Source organism: Arachis hypogaea, chromosome 10 (genome assembly GCF_003086295.3).
Source record: "Arachis hypogaea cultivar Tifrunner chromosome 10, arahy.Tifrunner.gnm2.J5K5, whole genome shotgun sequence".
NCBI classification, from domain to species: Eukaryota; Viridiplantae; Streptophyta; class Magnoliopsida; order Fabales; family Fabaceae; genus Arachis; species Arachis hypogaea.
The window spans coordinates 7,440,788-7,463,918 of record NC_092045.1 but is presented as its reverse complement, the minus strand read 5'-3'; the positions used below and the strand labels follow the sequence as shown (position 1 = coordinate 7,463,918).

General features: G+C 31.1%; 1 protein-coding gene across 1 annotated transcript; it reads right to left on the bottom strand.

Moving 5' to 3' along the window:
• Positions 1 to 18,591: 18,591 nt before the first annotated feature.
• On the bottom strand, positions 18,592 to 22,640 carry LOC112718153 (uncharacterized). Its single transcript, XM_025770044.2, has 8 exons — positions 22,626 to 22,640; positions 22,206 to 22,235; positions 21,680 to 21,819; positions 21,094 to 21,223; positions 20,858 to 20,950; positions 19,980 to 20,081; positions 19,526 to 19,876; positions 18,592 to 18,848 (listed from the first exon to the last, which is right to left on the bottom strand). Exons 1-8 carry the CDS (start codon positions 22,638 to 22,640, stop codon positions 18,768 to 18,770), a joined length of 942 nt encoding a protein of 313 aa, XP_025625829.2. The 3' UTR covers positions 18,592 to 18,767.
• Between the last annotated feature and the right edge of the window lie 491 nt (positions 22,641 to 23,131).

The following is a 23,131-nucleotide window of genomic DNA, read 5'->3' as shown; positions in this document are numbered from 1 at the left end:
AATTATTCTATATTAAAATTAGTGACAAAAAAAATTCTATATTAGAATTTTGATTAAATAAGCTTAACTTAATTCCAAAAATTAGTTTATGAGATGAGATATATCACGTGAACATTAGTAGGTGAATGACTCAATAATATTAGATCGATTGAATAAGTTCTAACACCATATTTAAATTGAAATTAAGTAGACCTAATTTAAATTTAAAAGTTAATTTATAGGAGTAAAAGATGTCTCACATTTATAAAATAAACGAACTTAATCCTCAAAAATTAGCTCATAGATAGAAGATATTGTGTAAACATTGCGTGAGTGACTGGAAAACATTAGATCGAATAAATTCTAATATCATATTAGAATGAGATTGAACGACACCAACATAATTCCAAATATATACTAAAAATTATAGGGTTTGGGACAATGCCTCACACACACACACACACATATATATATATATATATATATATATATATATATATATATATATATATACATATATATATATATATATATATATATATATATATATATATATATATATATATATAATATCTAAAGTCTTTATTTTTTAAAGATGCTGAGGTGCACATTTGATAATTGCATAGAAAAAGGGAGAAAGGGATAAAAGATGTGCACATCTCTGCAATACATAGCTCTATTTGGTTATCTTCATCAATGGAATGGTTCGTTTAATATAAATTCTTCTTGATAGAAAGCAACTTCCAATAGCTAAGATAATGGTACCTCGAGAGATCAGAGAAGATGCACAGTAAAAGGTTCTGTGTCAATAAATTAATTCAATTATTTGTGAGAGGGGAAAAAGCCTTAGCTTGAGAATTGTTCATAAATTCAATGAGTTATTACATGCATACAAGTTGCACATAAGGCACAACGAATATTTCGACAACCAAACGGTTATTAGTGACAGAAATTAATGAACTCAAAACTTCAAAAAAAAAAAAAAAAGCTATCTGAACGGATGATACTAGATTTCTAACCACTTATTTCTCTTTCGCGTATCCCCCAAGTTAGTGGGAATTTTGGAAATCCCATGATCTGTATTTTTTTTTCCCGATCGAGTCATTAGATTCTTCAAGTTGTGTCGCAATAGAAACTATATCATATTTATAACATGATTACATTAAATTAATTAACATTGTGTGTGTTTTTGACAAAACCAGGTTCTCTAAAGCAATAATAATTGTAAAGATATTTAACGCATGTCCCCAAAGTTTTTGGCTTTTTAATCCAAATTGATGTGCTTTATTCTTAGTCTCGTAGACGATGAAAGGCAAAGCCCTTTATGTGTTTTTTTTTAAGCATATAAAACATACTCATTATTCCAATTAACAAGTTAACGTATATGTTAATGCAATAATGCCCCACAAAGCAATTGTCTTATATATGTAATTGCGGCCACTATGCGTCATCCAAAGTTAATTGATCAAATTTTATATTCATAAATGCATTGTGATTAAGTCTGCTTTCTTGCTTAGAATATGATTTTCAAGGTGATTCCAATTCCAAGTGCTAATCGTAGAATTAACATATTCAATGTTTATTGCTTAGGAATAATTTTTTTTGTTTTTTTAATCTCGCATAACTGATGAGATTAATCATAATATTATATATACTAAAAAACAGACATCAATCAATGTTCATATATGAACATATATTAAAATATAGAGTAGTTATTTAAATTAGTCTCTCAAAATTTTAAAAATAAACATTTTAATTTAAAAAAAATTAATGCATATATTGATCTCTATAATTTCTTTTCGTTGATCAAAATAATCCTAAATAAATTTTTGGCGTGACTTACTAACAGAAAATATTGAGTTGACATGTTAACTCACACACATGGCCGTTAAATATCCATGTGTGCAACGTTCACATATGCAAGAGGATAAAATAATCTCTGATTTCTTTCTTCTCCTTTACATCCATATTCTTCATCCACCGCACTACCCTCTTCTTTCTCCTCCTCTTTTCCTTCTCAACCCACTCCCTTTCTCATTTTTTTTCACCTCTCGACAACTACCTTCTTCCTGAATCTGAAGAAGTTGACATCATCCATTGCAACTTCTCCACTCCATGCCTCCCCTTAACCACTTTATCATCCGGGAAGACCTCCCTTCCTCCTTGAATCCAAGAATCAAGATTATTCGCGGTACCAGGGCTCCAGTCCACGCTCTCGTTGTCAAGGTTGCAATTGCCATGGCCTCCGGTCTTCACCCAAAATCTCTCCCAAACGGTCTTTGCAGTGCCTACCTCTTCTTCAACCCAAACAGTCTTTGCAAAGCCCGTTAACGAAGAGCCCTTAGCCTTAAACAACCCAAAGGACTTGGGCTCCCAACTATCGGGCTAGTCGAGCCTCAAGACTTCAATTTGCATCGGCAAGGCTGCTATCCGTGAACTTGCTACATATCTCCTTGATCACGGCTCCTTCACTATTGTACCTCCAACAGCCCTCGTCAAATTCTTTCACGCTTTTTTCTTCGCCAACAATGCGCCTAAACTCATCACGTCGCTTCATCGTTCACGCTTTTGATGTTGACGAGTTGGGACCTTCTCTCTATTCTGTTTTCTCTGTTCACCAAATCAGAATCTATCTTGGACATTCGCCTTCTCAACCTGATAGACATGCCAGCAACATGCTCGTTATGAATTGTGGCTTCGTTCTTGGTGTTGTTGCTCATCTTGTTCCCATTGACCATGGCTTCTGCCTCCCTAAGTGGCTTGACAATCCTTACTTTAAGTGGCTCCATTGGTCACAGGCTTCTACACCTTTCTCTAACTCAGAATTTGATTACATTTCAAAACTCGATCAGTTTAATAACGCTCAGATTCTAAGATCTAAGCTTTTTCTGTTAACTACAAAAAATTTGTCGGATACTGTCAGATTTATCAGCGAATTTACCAAAAAAATTCATTGGTAATATGTTTATTGTCAGAATAAATCCCATAGTATAAACCTCGTCGGTAATTATTTATTGGTAGTTGTTTTCGTCTGCCGCTAATTACTGTCGAAAAATTTTCACTGAAAATTTTTACCGTCAGATTTTCTCTTGTTAAATCCGACAGTAATATATTATTAATTAACAATTAAATTAATAACTATCGACAGATTTAATCGACGGTAAATCCAATGGTAAACTTGAATTTTAATGTTTTTTAATTTGTTTAAAAATTAATATATAATTTTAAATATTTAAATTCAATAATTTCTAAATTAATAAATAAGAAAATACAACACTAATTAACTCAAAAAATAATTAACTCGAATAATAATAAACTTGAAGAGTTAACAAAAATAAACAATAAGTCAATAATTAACTCAAAAAATAAACAACTTAAGATTAACTCAAACAATTAACAGCAATCAACTAATTAACTCAGAAAATAATTAATTCGTATAATAATAAACTTAGAAAATTAACAACAATAAACAATAAGTTAATAATTAACTCAAAAAATAAACAAGATAAGATTAACTCAGATAATTAACAACAATCAACTAATTAACTCAAAAAATAATTAACTCAGATAATAATAAATTTAGAAAATTAACAACAATAAGTTAATAATTAACTCAGAAAATAAATAAGTTAAGATTAACTCAAACAATTGATAACAATCAACTAATTAACTCAGAAAATAAACAAGTTAATATTAACTCAGACAATGCAATTAACAACAATCAACTAATTAACTCAAACAACACAAGAATAAAAACCAGAACAATGCAGTTAGAGATCTTACACTTGCATATTCATTCGGATGAGTAACACCAGATCATATTGCTCCTTAACTTCTGTGTCACCAATGTTCTCACTTGAACTGATATCAAACTGCATAATTATCACCGAATTTGAAATAAAATCATAAAAATAGAATTAAAAATTAGAATAATAAACACAAAATCGTCAAAAACAAAAATCAAAACAAAATTTCAAATACAGAATCATCAAAACAGAATTGAAAATAACTCTAAATCAAAATAGAATTAAAAAATCTTAAATCTAAACTAATACATGAACTAAATCTGAAAAACAGTTAAAGCTCTAATACAAGCATTCTAATTACAAATTTTCTAATACATAACAAATTAAAATTAGATAAATTAGGATTTAACTACCCAAAACTAATTAGTAATTATCTGGAGACGGTGGCGGTGCAGAGGACTTTTCTAGCGTGGTGGCAGCACAAACGGCGAAGTGGCGGCGACAATGACCAATCGGCAGGGCTACATTAGGATTTTTTTAAATAAATTGAAAAAATAATAGAAAAAATGAAGAGGACAACATACCTGGAGGGAGCAAGGAGGCAGTTCCCGGCGACACAGGGAGTAGTGGCAATAGCGATGGCAGTAGTGGCGGAAGCGACAAAAACGGTGGCGATAGAGTGAGCAACGCGACATAAGAAATCCACGCAGTATTTTAACACTGTTGGTGGTGGGCGACGCTGATGGAGGGGCTACCGGAGGTGGTTTGTGGGGGAAAGAGAGAGAGAGAGAGAGAGAGAGAGAGAGAGAGAGAGAGAGAGAGAGAGAGAGAGAGAGAGAGAGAGAGAGAGAGAGAGAGAGAGAGAGAGAGAGAGAGAGAGAGAGAGAGAGAGAGAGAGAGAGAGAGTTTGCAATTCGAATTTTGAGTAAGATTTTTCGTCGGATTTACTAGTTGATCAATTTGACGGTAGCGCTTTGCGAATGACCAAAATGCGTCGTTGCACTAATTCGGATTATCGGCGGATTAATGATCGGGCCAATTTTTTTCCCCCTCCAATTATTACCAGTGAATTTACCGTCAGAAAACCAAATCTGATGGTAATTTTTTCACCCGACGAGTCGGTAAATCTGTTTATAAACCCGTCGCTAATGTTTGATGGTAAATTTGACGATAAATCCGACAATATTTAACATTTTTCTCGTAGTGGTTGAGAGAGTTTTTAATTAGAGTTCTTCTTGTTTGCACCATTTTCTTGAAGCATGTTGTAGCTGTAGGGTTTTACCTCACCAACATAGGGTTATTGATCACAAGAGAGTTTCGTTGTGGCAAAGAAACACCGAGTGAGTTTTGTCGAGAGGAGTAAAGGGGTGAGAAAGCGAGAGGATGGAGAAGAAAAAGAGAGGAGGAAGAAAAAGAGAGTAGTGTGGTGGATGAAGAAAGCTAGGGACTTATTTGTCCCTCGCACACATAGATACTTAACGGTCCCATGTGCGAGTTGACATGCCAACTTAGCATTTTTTGGTAGCGAGTCACGTCGGAAATTGGTTTGGAAATTGTTTTGACCAACAGAAAAAAATTACAGAAATTGATATATGTATTAATTTTTTTAAAAAATTAAAATATTTGCTTTTAAAATTTTCGACTGATTTGGATAATTATTCTAAAATATATAATGGTACAAATTCACATTGATAATCAAACTTCTTGTAATCAAATTTTATTAAATAATATATCAACTAGCTTTACATGTGTTGAAATTTGAAATACAAACAAAAATATAAAAATACAGTAGAAAATATTTTTTAGTCTTTACAACCTGTTAATCATGGTACCGTAAAAATATTTGATTATTCTAAGAATAATTTAATTATTTATTTAAAAAATATAAAATAATATAAATATATAATCACTTATTCATAGTATTTATAGAAGATTTTTATATTGAGATGAAGGGATTATTATTTACTTTCAACAATATAAAGTGACTCGATACTGAAAGCAGCCTTATCAAGGTAGCTGACATGACAGAAGAGGCAGAGAGAAAAACGGAAAATTAGTTATCTGAGTATGTTGCATTGTATAGTGAATTGAATTGTTACAACAGACTACAGAGCACGCTTTTTATACTACTGGATCACATGCACAAATATCTTACTCAATCCTAACTGCCTTAATATTCTGTTATAGCCCTTAACTAACTTAACCTTCCAAATCATGCTCACGGAATTGGTGTCTTGAACTAATTAATGCAAAGTTATTGGAGAAATGAAATATCAAACAATTGAAAGTCACTAAAACATGGTAGATAGCATATTCAAAGAAAAATCAAGACAAACCTTATTCTTTAAGAATTCAAAGAATAAATAAGGTTACTTTTGTTTCTGTAAGATGCACAAAAATTACAAAAATAACTCAAATATGAATTGTGATATAAGACGAAAGTAAAATATAAAATTGAAATGATGAAAAGGGCAACAACGTAGTGTGTGTTTGGATTACAGTTTGCAAACTAGAGTTTGCATAAAATTGATTTTGTAAAATTAATTTTGACGATAAGTTAGTTTGGGTTAACGTGATTTATGTTTGGTAATCTTTATATCAAAATTGATTATAGTAAAATAAATGTTGTTTGGATTATACTACTCAAAATCACTTTTAGATGAAAAATTACTAAAATAGATATCAATTTTATATACCTGCTGTTCCGGGGCTTACCTAGAACCGGATGGTGGTTGGGCTTGTCTGAGGCCCAAACGCTGGAGGAGTGTGGTCTCCGACTTGGTTTAGGTCTGAGAGCGGCCTCCGAGTTGTGTGTTCCAAGAGATGGGGGGTGGTACCTGCAAAGACACTCCGATGCCTAAGTCAGCATGGGGTTAAGCAGGTTTAGAATGTATTGGAACTTAGAGATACCTGAGGAGTGTCAGGGTATTTATAGTGGTGATCCAATAACCACCGTTGGAGTAGTGCCACCTTTTTAGGTGGATAACCGTCCCTTTATCTAGGGATTGTTGGGATATGGCTTCTAGAAGTGGGTTGAGAGATTTTAGGGGCAGTTACTTATTTGAATAAGTGTTATCTGTCAGCTATCTCTTGAGCCCGACTTCTTTGGAAAGAAGTCTGTGTTGAGTCCGACCTCTTTTGAAGAGGTCGGTGAATAACGAAAGCCAATCTTTGGATTGGGCCTTTTGGCGTATTTGGAGGTGGGCCATAGCGTTGGATCAGGGTAGTAACAGTGCCCCTACTCGAGTCCAATCTCTTTTGCTTATGAGTTGGATTCGAGTATCGAACTTGGGTCTGTAGCCGACGTGATTTTAAATTTCTTAATCGCCAAGTCTAATCAAACGTCGCGTCCGTTGGGGTTTTCGCATTTACACGTGGGAGCAGTTACATTGGTAACAGCGCGTTTCTTTAATGATCGCGTCAATTTACCCTTATGCCCCTAGCGTGCTATAAATACTTTTCCCTCTTTAAACGACTTGTTTTTGGCCAGGTCTTTTTTCTAAGACTGATTGGTACAACTCGTTCTTTCCGAGTTATTTAAGGCTTGTAGGCTTTGTATGACTGGTTTTAGCACATCGTGCTTAACCAAAGAATATTTCTTGTCCTGGTTTCGTACAACTCGTTCAATTCGAGTTGTTTTGAGGATACATGACTTGTTTTAATACAAATCACCTTTCTGAAACTTATTCTGATTTCTTACGACTTGTTTTGATACAAATCGTTTATTTCAAAACTCGTAATTATTTTTTAGTATAACCTCATCTAGCTCGTTCGATGCGAGTAGTTTTAAGGTCTTACGATTTGTTTCATTTCAAATCGTTTAATTAAAACGTGGCTATTTCTTGATCTAATTTCATACAACTCATTTAAATTCGAGCTTTTTTTTTTGGACTTCACAACTTGTTTGAAGTACAAATTGTTTATTTTGAGTCCTTTTAAACTATCAGATCATCTTTATAACCATCGGACTTCGTTGCTTTATCCATTATGCCCCTGCTCGTGATCGAACTTTATGAAGTCGGACTCGAGCAATCAAGTATAAAGGATTTTCGAATGAAGCCTTTTTTTGTTGAACTCATTTATTCTGAGTTTTCTAGATGACTTGTTTTTTATACAAGTCACTTTTTTGAAGCACAACTCGTTATATATCAAGTTGTTTTGCGTAATTTATTTTAATACAAATTACTTAGATCATATGGTTATTTTTTACTCGATTTTGTTCAACTCATGGGTTTGAGTTGTTTTAAATCATCAAGCCGTATTATAACCATTGGACACCAATTTATACCTCGTCGCTTTATCTGAGCGACCATTGAAAAGGCCAGCTCGTGATTTTTGCGCTTTGTCAAGCATAAATTGGCGCCTTAGGTGAAGGGATTATATGCTTATTCCCTCTCCTTTCTAGTTTTTACAAGGTTGTCGTCCTTGTGTATGATACAACTTGTTTTATCCAAGTTGTTTTGGAGGATAGTTTTTACGTTCGATTTTGTTCAAAAACGTTTACAATCCTTCCTTTTTAACTCGTTTCTATACGAGTCGTTTGGTTGGAGTGATTCATTTTGATACAAATCACTTTTAAAGCTTTGCTTTTAGATAGACACGACTTGTGCTTAACACAATTTCGTTGAAAATATGGTTGACTGGCATAACTCGTTTAATCCAAGTTATCCATATGTTGTTGTGAATGCTAGAACAAGTTTTCTTGGAACAACTTTTTTTGTGAAAGTGTTCCATTTTATACGACTAGGTCGTTTATTTTTAGAACTTGTAGAGATGAGATTGTGGGCTTGAGATTTTGTATGATCCATTTGTTATCCGTGTGGATCGAGTTGTTAGATCGTATTTATGCCTCAAGGGGCATATTTAGTTAAGTTACTTTTGCGACTTGTTCTAAACACGACTTTTTCAACCCGTTTGGCCCGAGCTGTTTCGAGGTGTTTTCTTTCCAATTCGCATATGTAACTTCTTTCCACCAATTGGTTCCTCGTCGCTTCATCCAGGCGATTTCTATATGATTGGCCCGTGATTTTCGCGGTTTATCGAGCTTCAATTGGTGTGTGTTAATTGTAGAAAATCAATTTTCATAAGGAATTGTTTTATCTCCTTATATTGGAGGTGTGTTGCGACCTGGGTAGTTTTTCACCCTCGAAGTTAGACACTTTGTAGTAGCCCTTTTCTAAGATTTCAGTAATCTTAGAAAAAACCTTTTTGATCTTTGTTTTGAAAAACCTTTTTCTTGGCTGACTGTCCCTTTCTTTAAGTTAAGTTTTCCATAACAACTCGGGACAGCCTTTTGCCTTAGTGCTTTCAATAGGTTTCCTCATCTCTTTTTGGTATTCCTTATACTCAATTTTTGATTTATTGAGCTCTTATGATTTAGGTTATTTTTGCGATGCGTTTCTTTTTTCTCGGTTTTTCCGACTTGTAAGTCAGATAATTTCCGAGTTTATTACGATCGACTTTTATAACCTCTTTACACCGACTTGTACCTCGTCGTTTTATCCTGACGACCATCTAGGTCGGTTCATGGGATTTTCACGCTTTGTCGAGCTTAAGTCGGCGCGTTTCGTAGAAAGAAAGAAAAACGAGAAGGAATTTATAAGAGATAAAAGATCTTTATTTATTTGCGAAGGTACTTTTACTGCTACTAAGGGTTTTTCACTATCTATGATCCCTTAGTCTCTACTATGATGCCTCGTTAAAAAACCCTTCTTCAGAAAAAATCCTTTAATTTTTGGGAAAAAATCATGAAGTTGGAAAAAGAGTATATCAGGGAGTAGAGTTTGCTTTTAGTTATAGTACCTTTTTCATGTTACAAGCATGCCACGACCTTGGTAGCTCGGTGCTGTTTAAGTCGGTCACTTTGTAATAACCTTTTCCTAAGATCTTCAGTAATCTTGTAGGGTCCTATCCTTTTTGTTGTCAACTTTCATTCGCCCAAACTCAGTAGCCTGATATTTTTTCTTATCAAGATGAGTTCTTTTGCGGCGAATCTCGTAGCCATCCTTTGTCTCAAGAGCTCTTTCCTTATCTGAGTTTGCTCTCAGGTTTCTGGAAGGGGGTCACGTTCTTCTTTCGTGCTCTAGCATCATTGTAGAATGTTGTCTTTAGTTTTTAATAATTTTGGACTTAGCTTTCATGATAAGCCAGTGCCCCCACTCGAGGTCGAGCTTTATAAAGTCGGACTCGAGTATTCAGTCATGCCATTCTTGAATCTTACTATTTGTTGCTATGTGACTTTTACAAGTTATTTTGGACTCTCTTTTTGGGAGGTCGGATAACTTGTTTTATACTTGTTGTGTCAACTTAGTAAGGTCGGATACTTATCTCTTGGCTTGAAGAGGCATTCTTATAAATCGCCATCCTTTTTCAATTTGTTTTAAACAAATTGTTGTGACGTCGGGTTTACATCCTCTTCGTGTTGATGTTTGATTATGATCATGTTGTTCTTAAGTTATTTGTGCAATTCGTTTTAGGCTTTGCCCCTTGCCAGTTTGATTTAGTACAAATGGCTTAATGAGGTCGGACCACGATTTGCATTTATAACTTCTTACGCCACTTTGGATCTCATCACTTCAAGTCAGAAAAAGTGTGCATTAAGGAGTAAGGTGCGCTTTCTAGCTGTAGTATCCCTTCTGTTGTAAACATGGCACAATCTAGGTAGATTGTTTTCGAGTAAGTTGAGTATGTTGTAGTAGTTATCTTTCAAGTCTTAAGTGACTTTGTTGGATCTTTTCATTTTGGTGTTGGCCTTTCTTCGTCCGCTTTTGGTCCGATGTCATTTTGGATCAAGACGAGGTTGTCAGTTGAGAAATTTCTTTGTATGACCTTCTCATGGCCATTTATGCTTGGGATCTGGTTCTCGAAGTTGTACCTCAAGAAAGAAGTCGGACTTTTCTTTGTAAGCTCTTAAAGGAAGTCGGATTTTTATTTGTAGACTTGAATCCTCAGAGGAGGTCAAATTATCTTCATAAGCTTGGATCTTTAGAAGAGGTCGGATTTTTCTTTCTAAGCTTGGAAAGAGGTCGGACTTTCTTTCTAAGCTTGGAGGTTTTCGACCTCATTGTAGACTCTGATCTTTAAAAGAAGTCGAAATCTCTTTCTGATATTCTTTGAGGTTTTTGACCTCATTGTAGAGTTGATCGTGAAAGAGGTCGGATTTTTACAGACTCCAAAACGAGGTCGGATTTTTTCCTTATTGGATCTAAAGAGGTCGGATTCTTCTGAGCAATGAGGTTTTAGACCTCATTGTAGAGTCTAACCTTTAAAAGAGGTCAGACTTTCTTCATGAGCTCTCTAAAAGAGGTCAGATTTTCTTTGGTGAGCTCCCAACTCATCCGACCTTATTGTAAAGTCTGACCTTTAAAAGAGGTCGGACTTTTATTCGTGAGCTCTCTAAAAGAGGTCGGATTTTCTTTGGTGAGCTCCCAACTCATCCGACATTATTGTAAAGTCTGACCTTTAAAAGAGGTCGGACTTTTATTCGTGAGCTCTCTAAAAGAGGTCGGATTTTCTTTGGTGAGCTCCCAACTCATCCGACCTTATTGTAAAGTCTGACCTTTAAAAGAGGTCGGACTTTTATTCGTGAGCTCTCTAAAAGAGGTCGGATTTTTGGTGTGCTCCCAACTCATCCGACCTTATTGTAAAGTCTGACCTTTAAAAGAGGCCGGACTTTTATTCGTGAGCTCTCTAAAAGAGGTCGGATTTTCTTTGGTGAGCTCCCAACTCATCCGACATTATTGTAAAGTCTGACCTTTAAAAGAGGTCGGACTTTTATTCGTGAGCTCTCTAAAAGAGGTCGGATTTTTGGTGAGCTCCCGGCTCATCCGACCTTTGAAGAAGAGTCTGACCATCATTCCCTCCAATGAAGATTGGGCCTTTGTTACCCCGACTTTCTTTTTTTTCTTTGGATCGGATTCCAGTTTTCTTTCTGGAAGACATCCATCTTTATTGGTGTGCAAACAACATTAAATTCTACCACAGGAATATTTCTTTCCATATTCATTGGCAGTGATGTAATTTGTGAGCAACCAACGAAAGATGTACCATGAGAATTCTTTGTGTTATTCACTGTTGTAATTGACAGGTGAATCCACTGAAGAAAAAACTGGATTCATCACTCCGTTGTCGGATTAGGTTGCATTCAAATTGGCTGATGCTGTGTGTTTGGAACATGCAACTGTTTCATTTCATGAGTGGGTATCATGGATTTTTCCGAGATTGTAAGTTGGCACAGATGTCATTGCCCATCTTATTTCACGAAGAGGTTGGGATTAGCACGTTCCCTTTTCCTCTCTTTTTTTTTTCACGTAACTTCTTTTGCCAATTGAATTTTCTGAATTGAAAATTCTTTTATTCAATTGGCTTTCGAGTTCGTCTTTTTTTTTTTTACGTAACTTCTTTTGCCAATTGAATTTTCTGAATTGAAAATTCTTTTATTCAATTGGCTTTCGAGTTCGTCTTTTTTCTTTCACGTAACTTCTTTTGCCAATTGAATTTTCTGAATTGAAAATTCTTTTATTCAATTGGCTTTCGAGTTCGTCTTTTTTTTTTCACGTAACTTCTTTTGCCAATTGAATTTTCTGAATTGAAAATTCTTTTATTCAATTGGCTTTCGAGTTCGTCTTGGTTTGCTTCTTACAATGGCCTTGGGACGGTGCTTTCTTCTCTTTTAATCCAATTTAACTGTAGAAGTAGAATCATCATACCTATTTGATATCCTCTGCCCATTGGGAGAAGTTTTTACGGGATTTCTGGTATCCATAGAAACTGTATTCCAGCTTCTTTTTAACATGCTTGCATCTTATTCATGTCGAGTAGTTGTCTGACTATGTTATTGATCATCCGCCATTATCAAGAGTTGAGCTCCAGGTCCCCGGCAACGGCGCCAATGTTCTGGGGCTTACCTAGAACCGGATGGTGGTTGGGCTTGTCTGAGGCCCAAGCGCTGGAGGAGTGTGGTCTCCGACTTGGTTTAGGTCTGGGAGCCGCCTCCGAGTTGTGTGTTCCAAGAGATGGGGGGTGGTACCTGCAAAGACACTCCGATGCCTAAGTCAGCATGGGGTTAAGCAGGTTTAGAATGTATTGGAACTTAGAGATACCTGAGGAGTGTCAGGGTATTTATAGTGGTGATCCAATAACCACCGTTGGAGTAGTGCCACCTTTTTAGGTGGATAACCGTCCCTTTATCTAGGGATTGTTGGGATATGGCTTCTAGAAGTGGGTTGAGAGATTTTAGGGGTAGTTACTTATTTGAATAAGTGTTATCTGCCAGCTATCTCTTGAGCCCGACTTCTTTGGAAAGAAGTCTGTGTTGAGTCCGACCTCTTTTGAAGAGGTCGGTGAATAACGAAAGCCAATCTTTGGATTGGGCCTTTTGGCGTATTTGGAGCTGGGCCATAGCGTTGGGTCAGGGTAGTAACACCTGCAAAATCAGAATACTATAAAAAATAATATAAAAAATATTTATCATATAAATAAAATAAATACAATAAAAAATAAAAATATAAAAGAGAGTACTATAAAATTTATAATGTCACACAAAAAGAAAATATTCTATAATTTTTTTTAGTATCATCAGTACTCTTTAATTTAGTATTATTTTAGACTATAAATTTTTATTATTTATGACTCTATTGTTACTTATAATTAATTTTTTATTTATTTTGTCCTTTTTTTATAGGATCATAATTTATATTATTCAAAATTTTGATAATAAACGTAGTATATAATAATTACAATTACAATTATAAATTTTACAAATTTAGAATAAAAAATAAAAAAATTAATACAAAACAAAAATAGAGTACATCAAAGAATAGAAAAAAAAATTATACAGATAAGAAATAATAAAAATTCCATAAAACCAACAACATATATCATATGAACAAAAAAATACCATAAAACGTAAATAAAATTCATATGAATAAAATTAAATAAAAATAAAAAAATTTCAATTTGTTAATGATTGAAATAAATCTGAACGATTTTGATGAAAAAAATGGAACTAAAAAATTATGAAGAAGTAGGAAGAACTATAAAGAATGACTATGAAGATAATAGTTACTAGTATCATTCTTATAGAAGAAAATGAAGGGTAGAGTTGGTAAAAAAGAAATATTTTAGCTTCTCCTAAAGAAATATTTTGGTTTGATATTCAATTGGTATTCGTGATAAATTTTATTTGAATTTTTATGTTAAAATATATGGCATTAGTTAACTGGAGTCTATTCAGATAAAGACACCTAAAATGTCTTTTTTTAAAGATGTTTTCATGTTGTGTTTTAATTGATTTCTGTATAATTTATTCGGTGTTCTTCTTCACATATTATTAAATTTCTCAAAAGATTTTCTTTCCAAAAACAGTAAAAAAACATTTAATTTAGACTAAAACAAAAAAGTAATAGATTAACTATTAGATTTTTTTAAAAAGATTATTTACATAAAAAATATATTATATTCATCAATAAATATATATATATATATATGTGTAAAACAAGTTCTTAAAATTTTTATAAATAAAAAAATAATTAATTTATATTCGTATAATATATAAAATAATTATTATATTATTATTATATTATAAATTAAAATTTACTAATTTAAATTTTGATTTTATTTTTAATATAAGCATTAGAAATAAATAAATTTTTTATATCAAGATGTAATGTAACAAAATATATATAATATTAATTAATTTTTAAAAAATTCTGAAAAGATGATTTTTTTAATAAAGTGTTATTAAAAAATTAATATTATAAAAACTAATTTCAACCAATATGATATAATAGGTTATTAAATATATTTAATACAAAACACATTGAATATAAATTTTTATTGAGTTTAAATTTTAAATAATTTTTAATTGAATTTTGAATATTTTTATTTTAAAGAATTAGAATATTTTAACATCATTGTTTTCGTATCTTTTTAATTGAGTCTTTGATTTTTTAAATTATAAACCTTATTTATAATTAAAAATAATGTTTTAACACCACCAATTATTCACACATATAAAAATACAAGAACAATTCTATTGTCATAATTATAATCTAACTTTATAAGCAATACAATACAATGAAACTATATATGAGTAATATAACTAAATTTTATCTACATCTATAATCACATTTCATAAATAATATAATTAAATTATATTTATGTTTATAATTAAAATATGAATAAAAATACAAAAAATTATCAGAATGGTTAATTTTTTTCGTTCATAATTTTTTTATTATTTTTGTTGTGAAAAGTTTAATTATTTTAATAATTAATTATTTTTTAAAAAAGATAATTGAATAACACAAAAAAACTTATTAAGAGTAATTTATTTATATATGATTAAAAAATAATTGAATATTATATACGGTAAAAATTAATATTATTAAAAAATAAAAATAAAATTTATTTTAAAATTAAAAATAAAGTTTATTTAAAAATAAAATTAAAAATCATGGTTTTTCTTCTTTTTTCCAAAATTTATCTACGAGTAATTTTATAAATATTTTATGATGAATAAAAATATTAAACTCATACTAAAATTTATTCTAATAAAAATTTATTTTTATTCTACTAAACGTTAAATAAACTATTGAAAACAATTTTGTTTCCTCCATTAGAAAAGAACGATAAACTTCCATACTTCTATTATGTTATGGCAAAAATTTGGCTTGTTTTTTTTTAATGTACATAATAATAATAATAATAATAATAATAATAATAATAATAATAATAATAATAATAATAATAATAATAATAATAATAATAATAATAATAATAAACAAGTATATCACAGTAAAAAAGGAAGCACGTTACCAAATAATTTATCATCCGAATTATATATGAATCAAATTGATAATATAAGGGCTAACACTAACAAAATCGATAACAAGGTTAGGGACTTACAAAACCTTTCTTAAGATCATAGAAAAAAACGTTTATATTTGTGTGATATATAAAATAATTATCATATTATTATTATTATTACATTATATATATATATATATATATATATATATATATATATATATATATATATATGAGCAAAAAAAGTCCAACTGTTTTAAAGTAAAATTTTCTTTTAATATTTGATTAAATATTCTTGTATTTAGTACTTTTTTTTGCACTTCCTCTTAGTTAAAAATATAATCATTATAATTTTTTAGTTATTATTGCTAGGGGTGTTTACAGATGGGATATAGTTGAAATTTCGATTCAATTCGCACTAAACTTATTAGATCAAATTCAATATTGACACTTTTTATATTTGGATCAGATATCAAATATATCCATAAAATAAAAAATATTAAAAATTTTATTTTTATAAAAAAAGTCAATATTTTTTTTGTTTGCTTTTTAAAACATATTTACTTCTATCTGATTAGAGTGTGGATCCGATTCGATCCAATCCAATCATCTTACAGATCAGATCATATCCTCAAATTACAGATTAGATACGGATAAATACTCTGGATTTATATGGATATGATCTAATCTATGAACACCCCTAACTACTACTATAGGTTCATTATTACAAAAGAATGCTTCTTTTATTATAAACCATTATTAGATCTTAATTACCATTAAAACAACTTAATTTAACGACTGTTATATTATACATTCTAGCGACTATTTGATGTGACAATTGAAATTTTTTTACCTTATTTTTTTTCAACTAAACACTTAAAACCCTAATATGAGTCACGGATACCTAAGTTAAAAAATCAAACTAAGTAAATTGAAACTTTAAAAATCATATTAAAGCTCAAATATAACTTCAAAATAGAACTTTAACTTATGTAGTGATTAATTTAAATGAGAATCAAATAAATCAAAATTCAACATAATTTTTTATCAATATTTTCAAATTTGAAATTTTTATACCAAAATTAACTAGGATTTTTTTAAAATTAAAAATTTAATGAAATAGTGACTTTAATTATCTTAACCAATGTCCTAATTAATTACTTTTATGTCTTAAAAAAATTGTATATGAAAAGAAAATAATTAATTTGTCTACTTTAATAAATAGTTATTTTATTAAAATGAAAAAAAAACTATTTTTTTAGAATTTTTTAAGAACTAATTAATATTATATATTTTGTTACACTACATTTAGTTATAAAAATTTTATTTATTTCTAATGCTTATATTAAAAAAAATTTAATTAGTGAATCTTAATCTATAATATAATAATATAGTAATTACTTATATATTGTACGAATATAAATTAATTATTTTTTTATTTATAAAAATTTTAAGAGGCTTGAGTTTGTTTTATATATATATATATATATATATATATATATTTATGAATGTGATATTTTTTTATGTAAATAATCTTTTAAAAAAATCTAATAGTTAATCTATTACCTTTTTTGTTTTAGTCCAAATTAAATATTTTTTATTGTTTTTGGAAAGAAAATCTTTTGAGAAATTTAATAATATGTAATGAGGAACACCGAATAAATTATATAGAAACCAATTAAAACACAATATAGAAACATCTTTAAAAAAAAGCGTCTTAAACGTCTTTATCTGAGTGACCTCCTAGTTAATTAAGACAAGATGCATCACAAGAAGATATAGTGACTAAATTAAAACTGATAAAATCCAATTTGTTAAGTAGTAATTGCATATACTTGCTAGGTTTTGAATCAATTTCTCTCATTGTTCATGAAATTTTAATTGGTTTTGTATTTTTTCCTTCAATTGTAATAATTGATATATTGTATAGATTTTGTAATTAATTTGAGGATAATTTGATTTCATATAGTGTTTGTGACAGATTTTATTTGAATTTTTGTGTTAAATTACAGGACATTAGTTGATGTAAGATACAGTACAAAGAGTTATAGTAATCGGATTGAAACAAATTTGGAGTCGCTAAAACGAATCCAAGTTTTACAATTTTTATATTGATCACATTTTTCAATTCTCAATGATTTTAGGTAAAATTTATAACCAAAGATCGGTGTTAAAAATGTCTTAGATGTCAAAATCATAAAAATTTTGTATATACGAAAATTCTGCGTACACAATGAATTATGTATGTCTTATTAATTTGACACATGAATTAGTGTTTTTTTAGACTTTTTGACCCATTTAAGTATTGTAGCTAAAGGAAAAAGGGGTTAAGAGATAAAAACGAAGAGTCATTCTCTTGTAAGGTCATTTTTAGATTACAATTATATTGTAAGGAAGTTTTTAAGCTCTTTCTTCTTTATAGGATTCTTAGAATTTGAGTAGTTTAAGTTATTTTCACTCTAATTTTTTATTACACTACAAAAAAAAGGATTAAAATGGCGGTTTTTTAAGGTAATTACGGCGGTTACAACCGTCATTATTACCGAAAACGGCGCTTCCAAGAAACGCCGGAATTCTGGGCGCCATTCTGGTTATTACGGCGGTTTTTTGAAAACCGCCATAATAACCATTGGATAATACGGCGGTTTTTTGGCGGTTAAAATGGCGGTTTTTAACCGCCATTTTAACCAGATAAAACGGCGGTTTTGTTGTTGTTTAAAATGGCGGTTTGTAACCGCCGTAATTACCTGGGTTTAATGGCATCTTCCTCGTTTAAAATGGCGGTTTGTAACCGCCGTTTTTACCTGGGTTTAATGGCATCCTCCTCGTTTAAAATGGCGGTTTATAACCGCCGTTTTTACCGGGTTTAGTGGCATCATTTTCGATTAAAATGGTATTTTTTAACTGCCGTTTTTACCAGGATATAATGGCACCATTTTTGTTTAAAATGGCGTTTTTAGCCGTCGTTTTTACCTAATTACAATTTTATACTTTTTAAAATGAGATTGAAACTATATATTTAAAGTGACATTTTTAGAACTCAAACTTTAAAATCTCATAACCAAAAAGCATAACCTTAAATCAAACATCATAACAAGATTTTTAATTCATACACAATCTCCGAAAATAAAAAATCATAATCCAAAAACAAAGTATCAAAGATAACATTTTTCAATAATTTGTCTTTAACATATATCTATAATACTTAATACATAAAATCTTTATCATACAAGATCATGCTTCTTTGTTGCTCGCTCCAGAAGACCTACTTCCTAACTCTCTTGGTGATGGAATCTCACTCTCTTGATCCAATCCCTACAACAAAAATATAATTATGAGTACAATAAAAAAAGATATAAAATTGAATCTGAAACTATTAATATAAATTTATTCCATCAAAAAAGAAAACTGCACTTTTGCACAATAAATCCTCTGTTTTCTGGGAATTAGGAAAAGGAAACTCACACTAATTTAACTAATTTAACATATAGATAACAATGAGCTTTCACTATACAAAAATGAGCCCATAATTATTATGAGTCTTATAATATGCCAACAATATATAATATGCTCATTATTGTAAGGACCAATCCTAAAATAATCAGGAAGCACTACTCTGCCAAATATATACTTATATGACTGAGACATATATAAAGTCAATAATGCTTTCTATTATTACCATTGTATCTGATAGGTCATTGATGAGGTTCGTACTAATAATTATGCTAAAAAGGGTGTCGTACCACGAAATGCCCCCATGCATTATGCCATAACACAAACAGCCAAATGTGAGATTATGTTGTCCATAATACATCAAGAAAAAATTATTGTTTAATTACATTTAACTATGGCTACTGTACTATACCTGAAATAAATTAATTAATTAAATGTTGCATAGTCCATATTTGGTAGATCCAGTCCATTAAGATACTTAACAACTTTTTTGTATTACACATGGAATAAGGTATTAAGAACATAAATTGTATTTGTACCTGTGAAATTTGTTGAGTAGGAAACATTCTAGCTAATTCTACTGGAATTTTACCTCCTTCCTTAAAAGCAATATAAGAGACTAATGCTTGCAACTGCGCTTTAACAGTATCCAGCTCTTTTTGCACATTGGAACCACAAGTAGATGATGTGCTAGCATCATTTGAAGAACCTAAGTTCATCTGACTAATTCTTGTGGTGTTGTTCTTGAAAGCAACAGTTGGAACAGCTCCCATGCCTAAACCTCGAACACGACCAGGGTGCTCTTTCCCAAGAACTACTCCAAGAGCATCAAGAGGAGAATTAACGGTTGATTCCACCGCTTGTTGACTGCTATATGCTTCAATCTTCTCCTACATATATAAAAAGAAAGGGAAAGAATCAAACATAATATTATCTTATAAAAAAGAAAGAAAAAGAAATACAAACAAGTTACTTGTTGTACTTTAATCTTACCGCTATTTCTTTAGCCTTTTCATTAACATAACTTCCATCTGTTTTCTTGTGAGTGATGTCCCACATTTGAACCCTACTAACTTCTTTTCCTGTCTCTTCCGTCTAAAAAACAGCAACAGCACAAAATCAATGAGTAGAAGCACAAAATCAGTAAAACACTATCAGAGCCATCAAGCAATTATAAACAGCCACAGCACAATGAAAAATAAAAAAATATGAACCAGTAAAAACAACCTAAGCCACAGAAATTATAAACAGCCACAGCACAATGAAAAATAAAAAAATATGAACTAGTAAAAACAGCCTAAGCCACAGAAAACAATGAAAAATAAAAAAATATGAACTAGTAAAAACAGCCTAAGCCACAGAAATTATAAACAGCCACAGCACAATGAAAAATAAAAAAATATGAACTAGTAAAAACAGCCTAAGCCACAGAAATCAATGAAAAATAAAAATTAGAAAACACTAAAACAGAGTAAAAGAGTAAGTATTAGGTGTTCTGGTTGATACAAATGATATAACAGAGTAAGTTTATTTTAATCAAGAAATATATCACTGAAGAAAAGATATGCATAAAATTAAGTTACTAACAGCAACAATATAACAACTGAGATGCATTAGGTGCTAACATAATGACTCCTATGCTATATAAAATATAATAATGGCAGCAAACTAAACATAAAGCTGAGAAATTAATGTTATTGATGATTACCAATTCATGATTACCAACATAGAAATGAACCTGTGAAAGTTGTGTTGATATTTTATCATGACAATTCTCATAATAGTTGTGGAGACAAGTGGAATTAAATTGAAAAATTGGATAATGCCAAAATAAAATTAAATGTATGAAATCCACACATAGAAATGATTACCAATTCAGCCCTTCTTCTTGCAATTGATTTAGCACCTGAAGTATGAGGAATTGTTTGTTTTTGCCGAATTTCTTGATTCCTCTTACAAAGATTCTGAAAGATAAATTTGAACACAATTAAATAGAGTTAAACATGCATTCACAACATTCCATATGAATTCAATATCCTATTTACAGCAGCAAAATATATAAGGCTTTTTAGTGGGACAACATTTAACTAGGATTGTAAGTACTTACCTGAGTTTCAGGCTTCAAACGATATTCTACGAATAAAGTCCACTGATCAAGAGCAATATCTTCTGGTGTATTATTTATGATCTCGGTTTTACTCAACCTCGGATCATAAAACTCGTTCCAAAGCTTTATCCTATGTTCCCTCCATTTTTTGCCAAGCGATTGGAGCAGAAATCGTTTGGCCAAGCTATCACATACTTTGAAGCTTTATCCTATGTTCCCTCCATTTAACACATCCTCAGGCTTTTTTCTCTTCTACTTTTTTATATATAATAATATTTGCCTAAGATCATATTCCCTAGTTTCATCAAATGTGATCTTGACACAAAACTTGGGTCAGACTTGGAGAGAACAATCATTAAAGTCAAAATAATTCTTACTTCAAAAGACTTACTGAATTATTAACACACATGAACAATACCATTTATTTATTAAATTAAATCACTAATTTGTGTGGAAAAAAAAATAGCATGCATTCTCGATTCTCAGGATCAGTGCCAGTAGATTACAATTTTTAGGTTCTAAGAAGTTTTAAGAAAAAAAAAACTATCAGCTATCAGTATCAGACATTTGGCTAACTGATTTAAACCGTTCAAGCTCATCAGAGGGATCCCAATTCAATGTAGATGATTGAATCTTAGACAAAGTCATGAAAACCTCAGAGATGTTTGGTCTTGAATTGATGTCACGGGCAACACACTTTTTGGCCAATTCAATGAGACTATTACCCTTATATTGAGCACAACCAAAATACAATACATGCAAGAATGAAAGACAAACTTAAATTGTCAAAAAGCAGTGATTTATATACCTTGTAGATAGCTTCAGATTTGCTTTTGCAAATAAATGCAAACTAACATGTGGAGCTAGAACTTGAAATTGTTGCATGTAGATCTCCACTTACAGGACTCAAAATCTTGATCTGTACATGTGGAGAGAGAGAGAGAGAGAGAGAGAGAGAGAGAGAGAGAGAGAGAGAGAGAGAGAGAGAGAGAGAGAGAGAGAGAGAGAGAGAGAGAGAGAGAGAGAGAGAGAGAGAGAGAGAGGTACATCAACATTTAAATCAAACTTGTTCTGTAGTCACCAAAAATAAAAATACCACAGCCTCTTCTTACCTGGCCATTTTTCCTAGCTACAGCTAATATCTGCAACAACAGTAACAAAAAAAGAAAAAGGAGATAAGAAAACAATGAGAATCCAGCTTTCTGTTTCATATCTTCATTGTCAAACTCAAAAGAAAATTCTACCAAACAGATAGGACAAAAACAATGATTAAGATAGTGAATGCTATGTAGTTTAGTGCCAAAAAAACCAAAGCATCTTCGTATTAAAGAGAGAGTGCCAAAGTGGAGCTGTCTTTGGATAGTACGCTCTAGAATAATAATCAAGTGACATTATCAAATCACAAAATTCATGTTGACAAAACTTCTCTTACTACAAAAATAAAGAACATTTGACAAGCTCATGTAATGGAATAGACCATGATACATAAACTGAAAGAGAAACAAACCAACGCAACAAGGTAAAAAACTTACATGAAAAGATCTCATTTCTAGTATTTGTAAGAGCACTTAAGGAAACAAGATTACTATCTTAATTTCCAAAATCAAGCTAAATGCAAGATAAATACTAAAAATAAAGAATAGATTGTTGCAACAGTGAAATAAACATTTAATTCAAACACTTGAAGAAGCAAACCAATGACAATTGCTGGAGAACAGCAGCAAAAATCAGATACAAGGTAAGCAATTTTTGATTAGTTAAAGCAACAAAAATCAGATACAGCAAAAAACCTATTTCACATGAAAAATTATCTCCAACAAATTCATGTTAGTTAAAGCAAGTTAGTCAGTTATCTAAATAATCAAACAACTGGTTTACATAAGAACACAAAGACGCACTATCTGTTTTCAATTAATTCTTATTTCTTCATTCCTTGGTCAAATGCAAAATCTGGTGGCGCCTATTTGAATAATTGATTAAAAACCAGCTGAAAGTCTCAAAAACAAGTATGACAAGTGAGTTTAATAGTCAATATAGG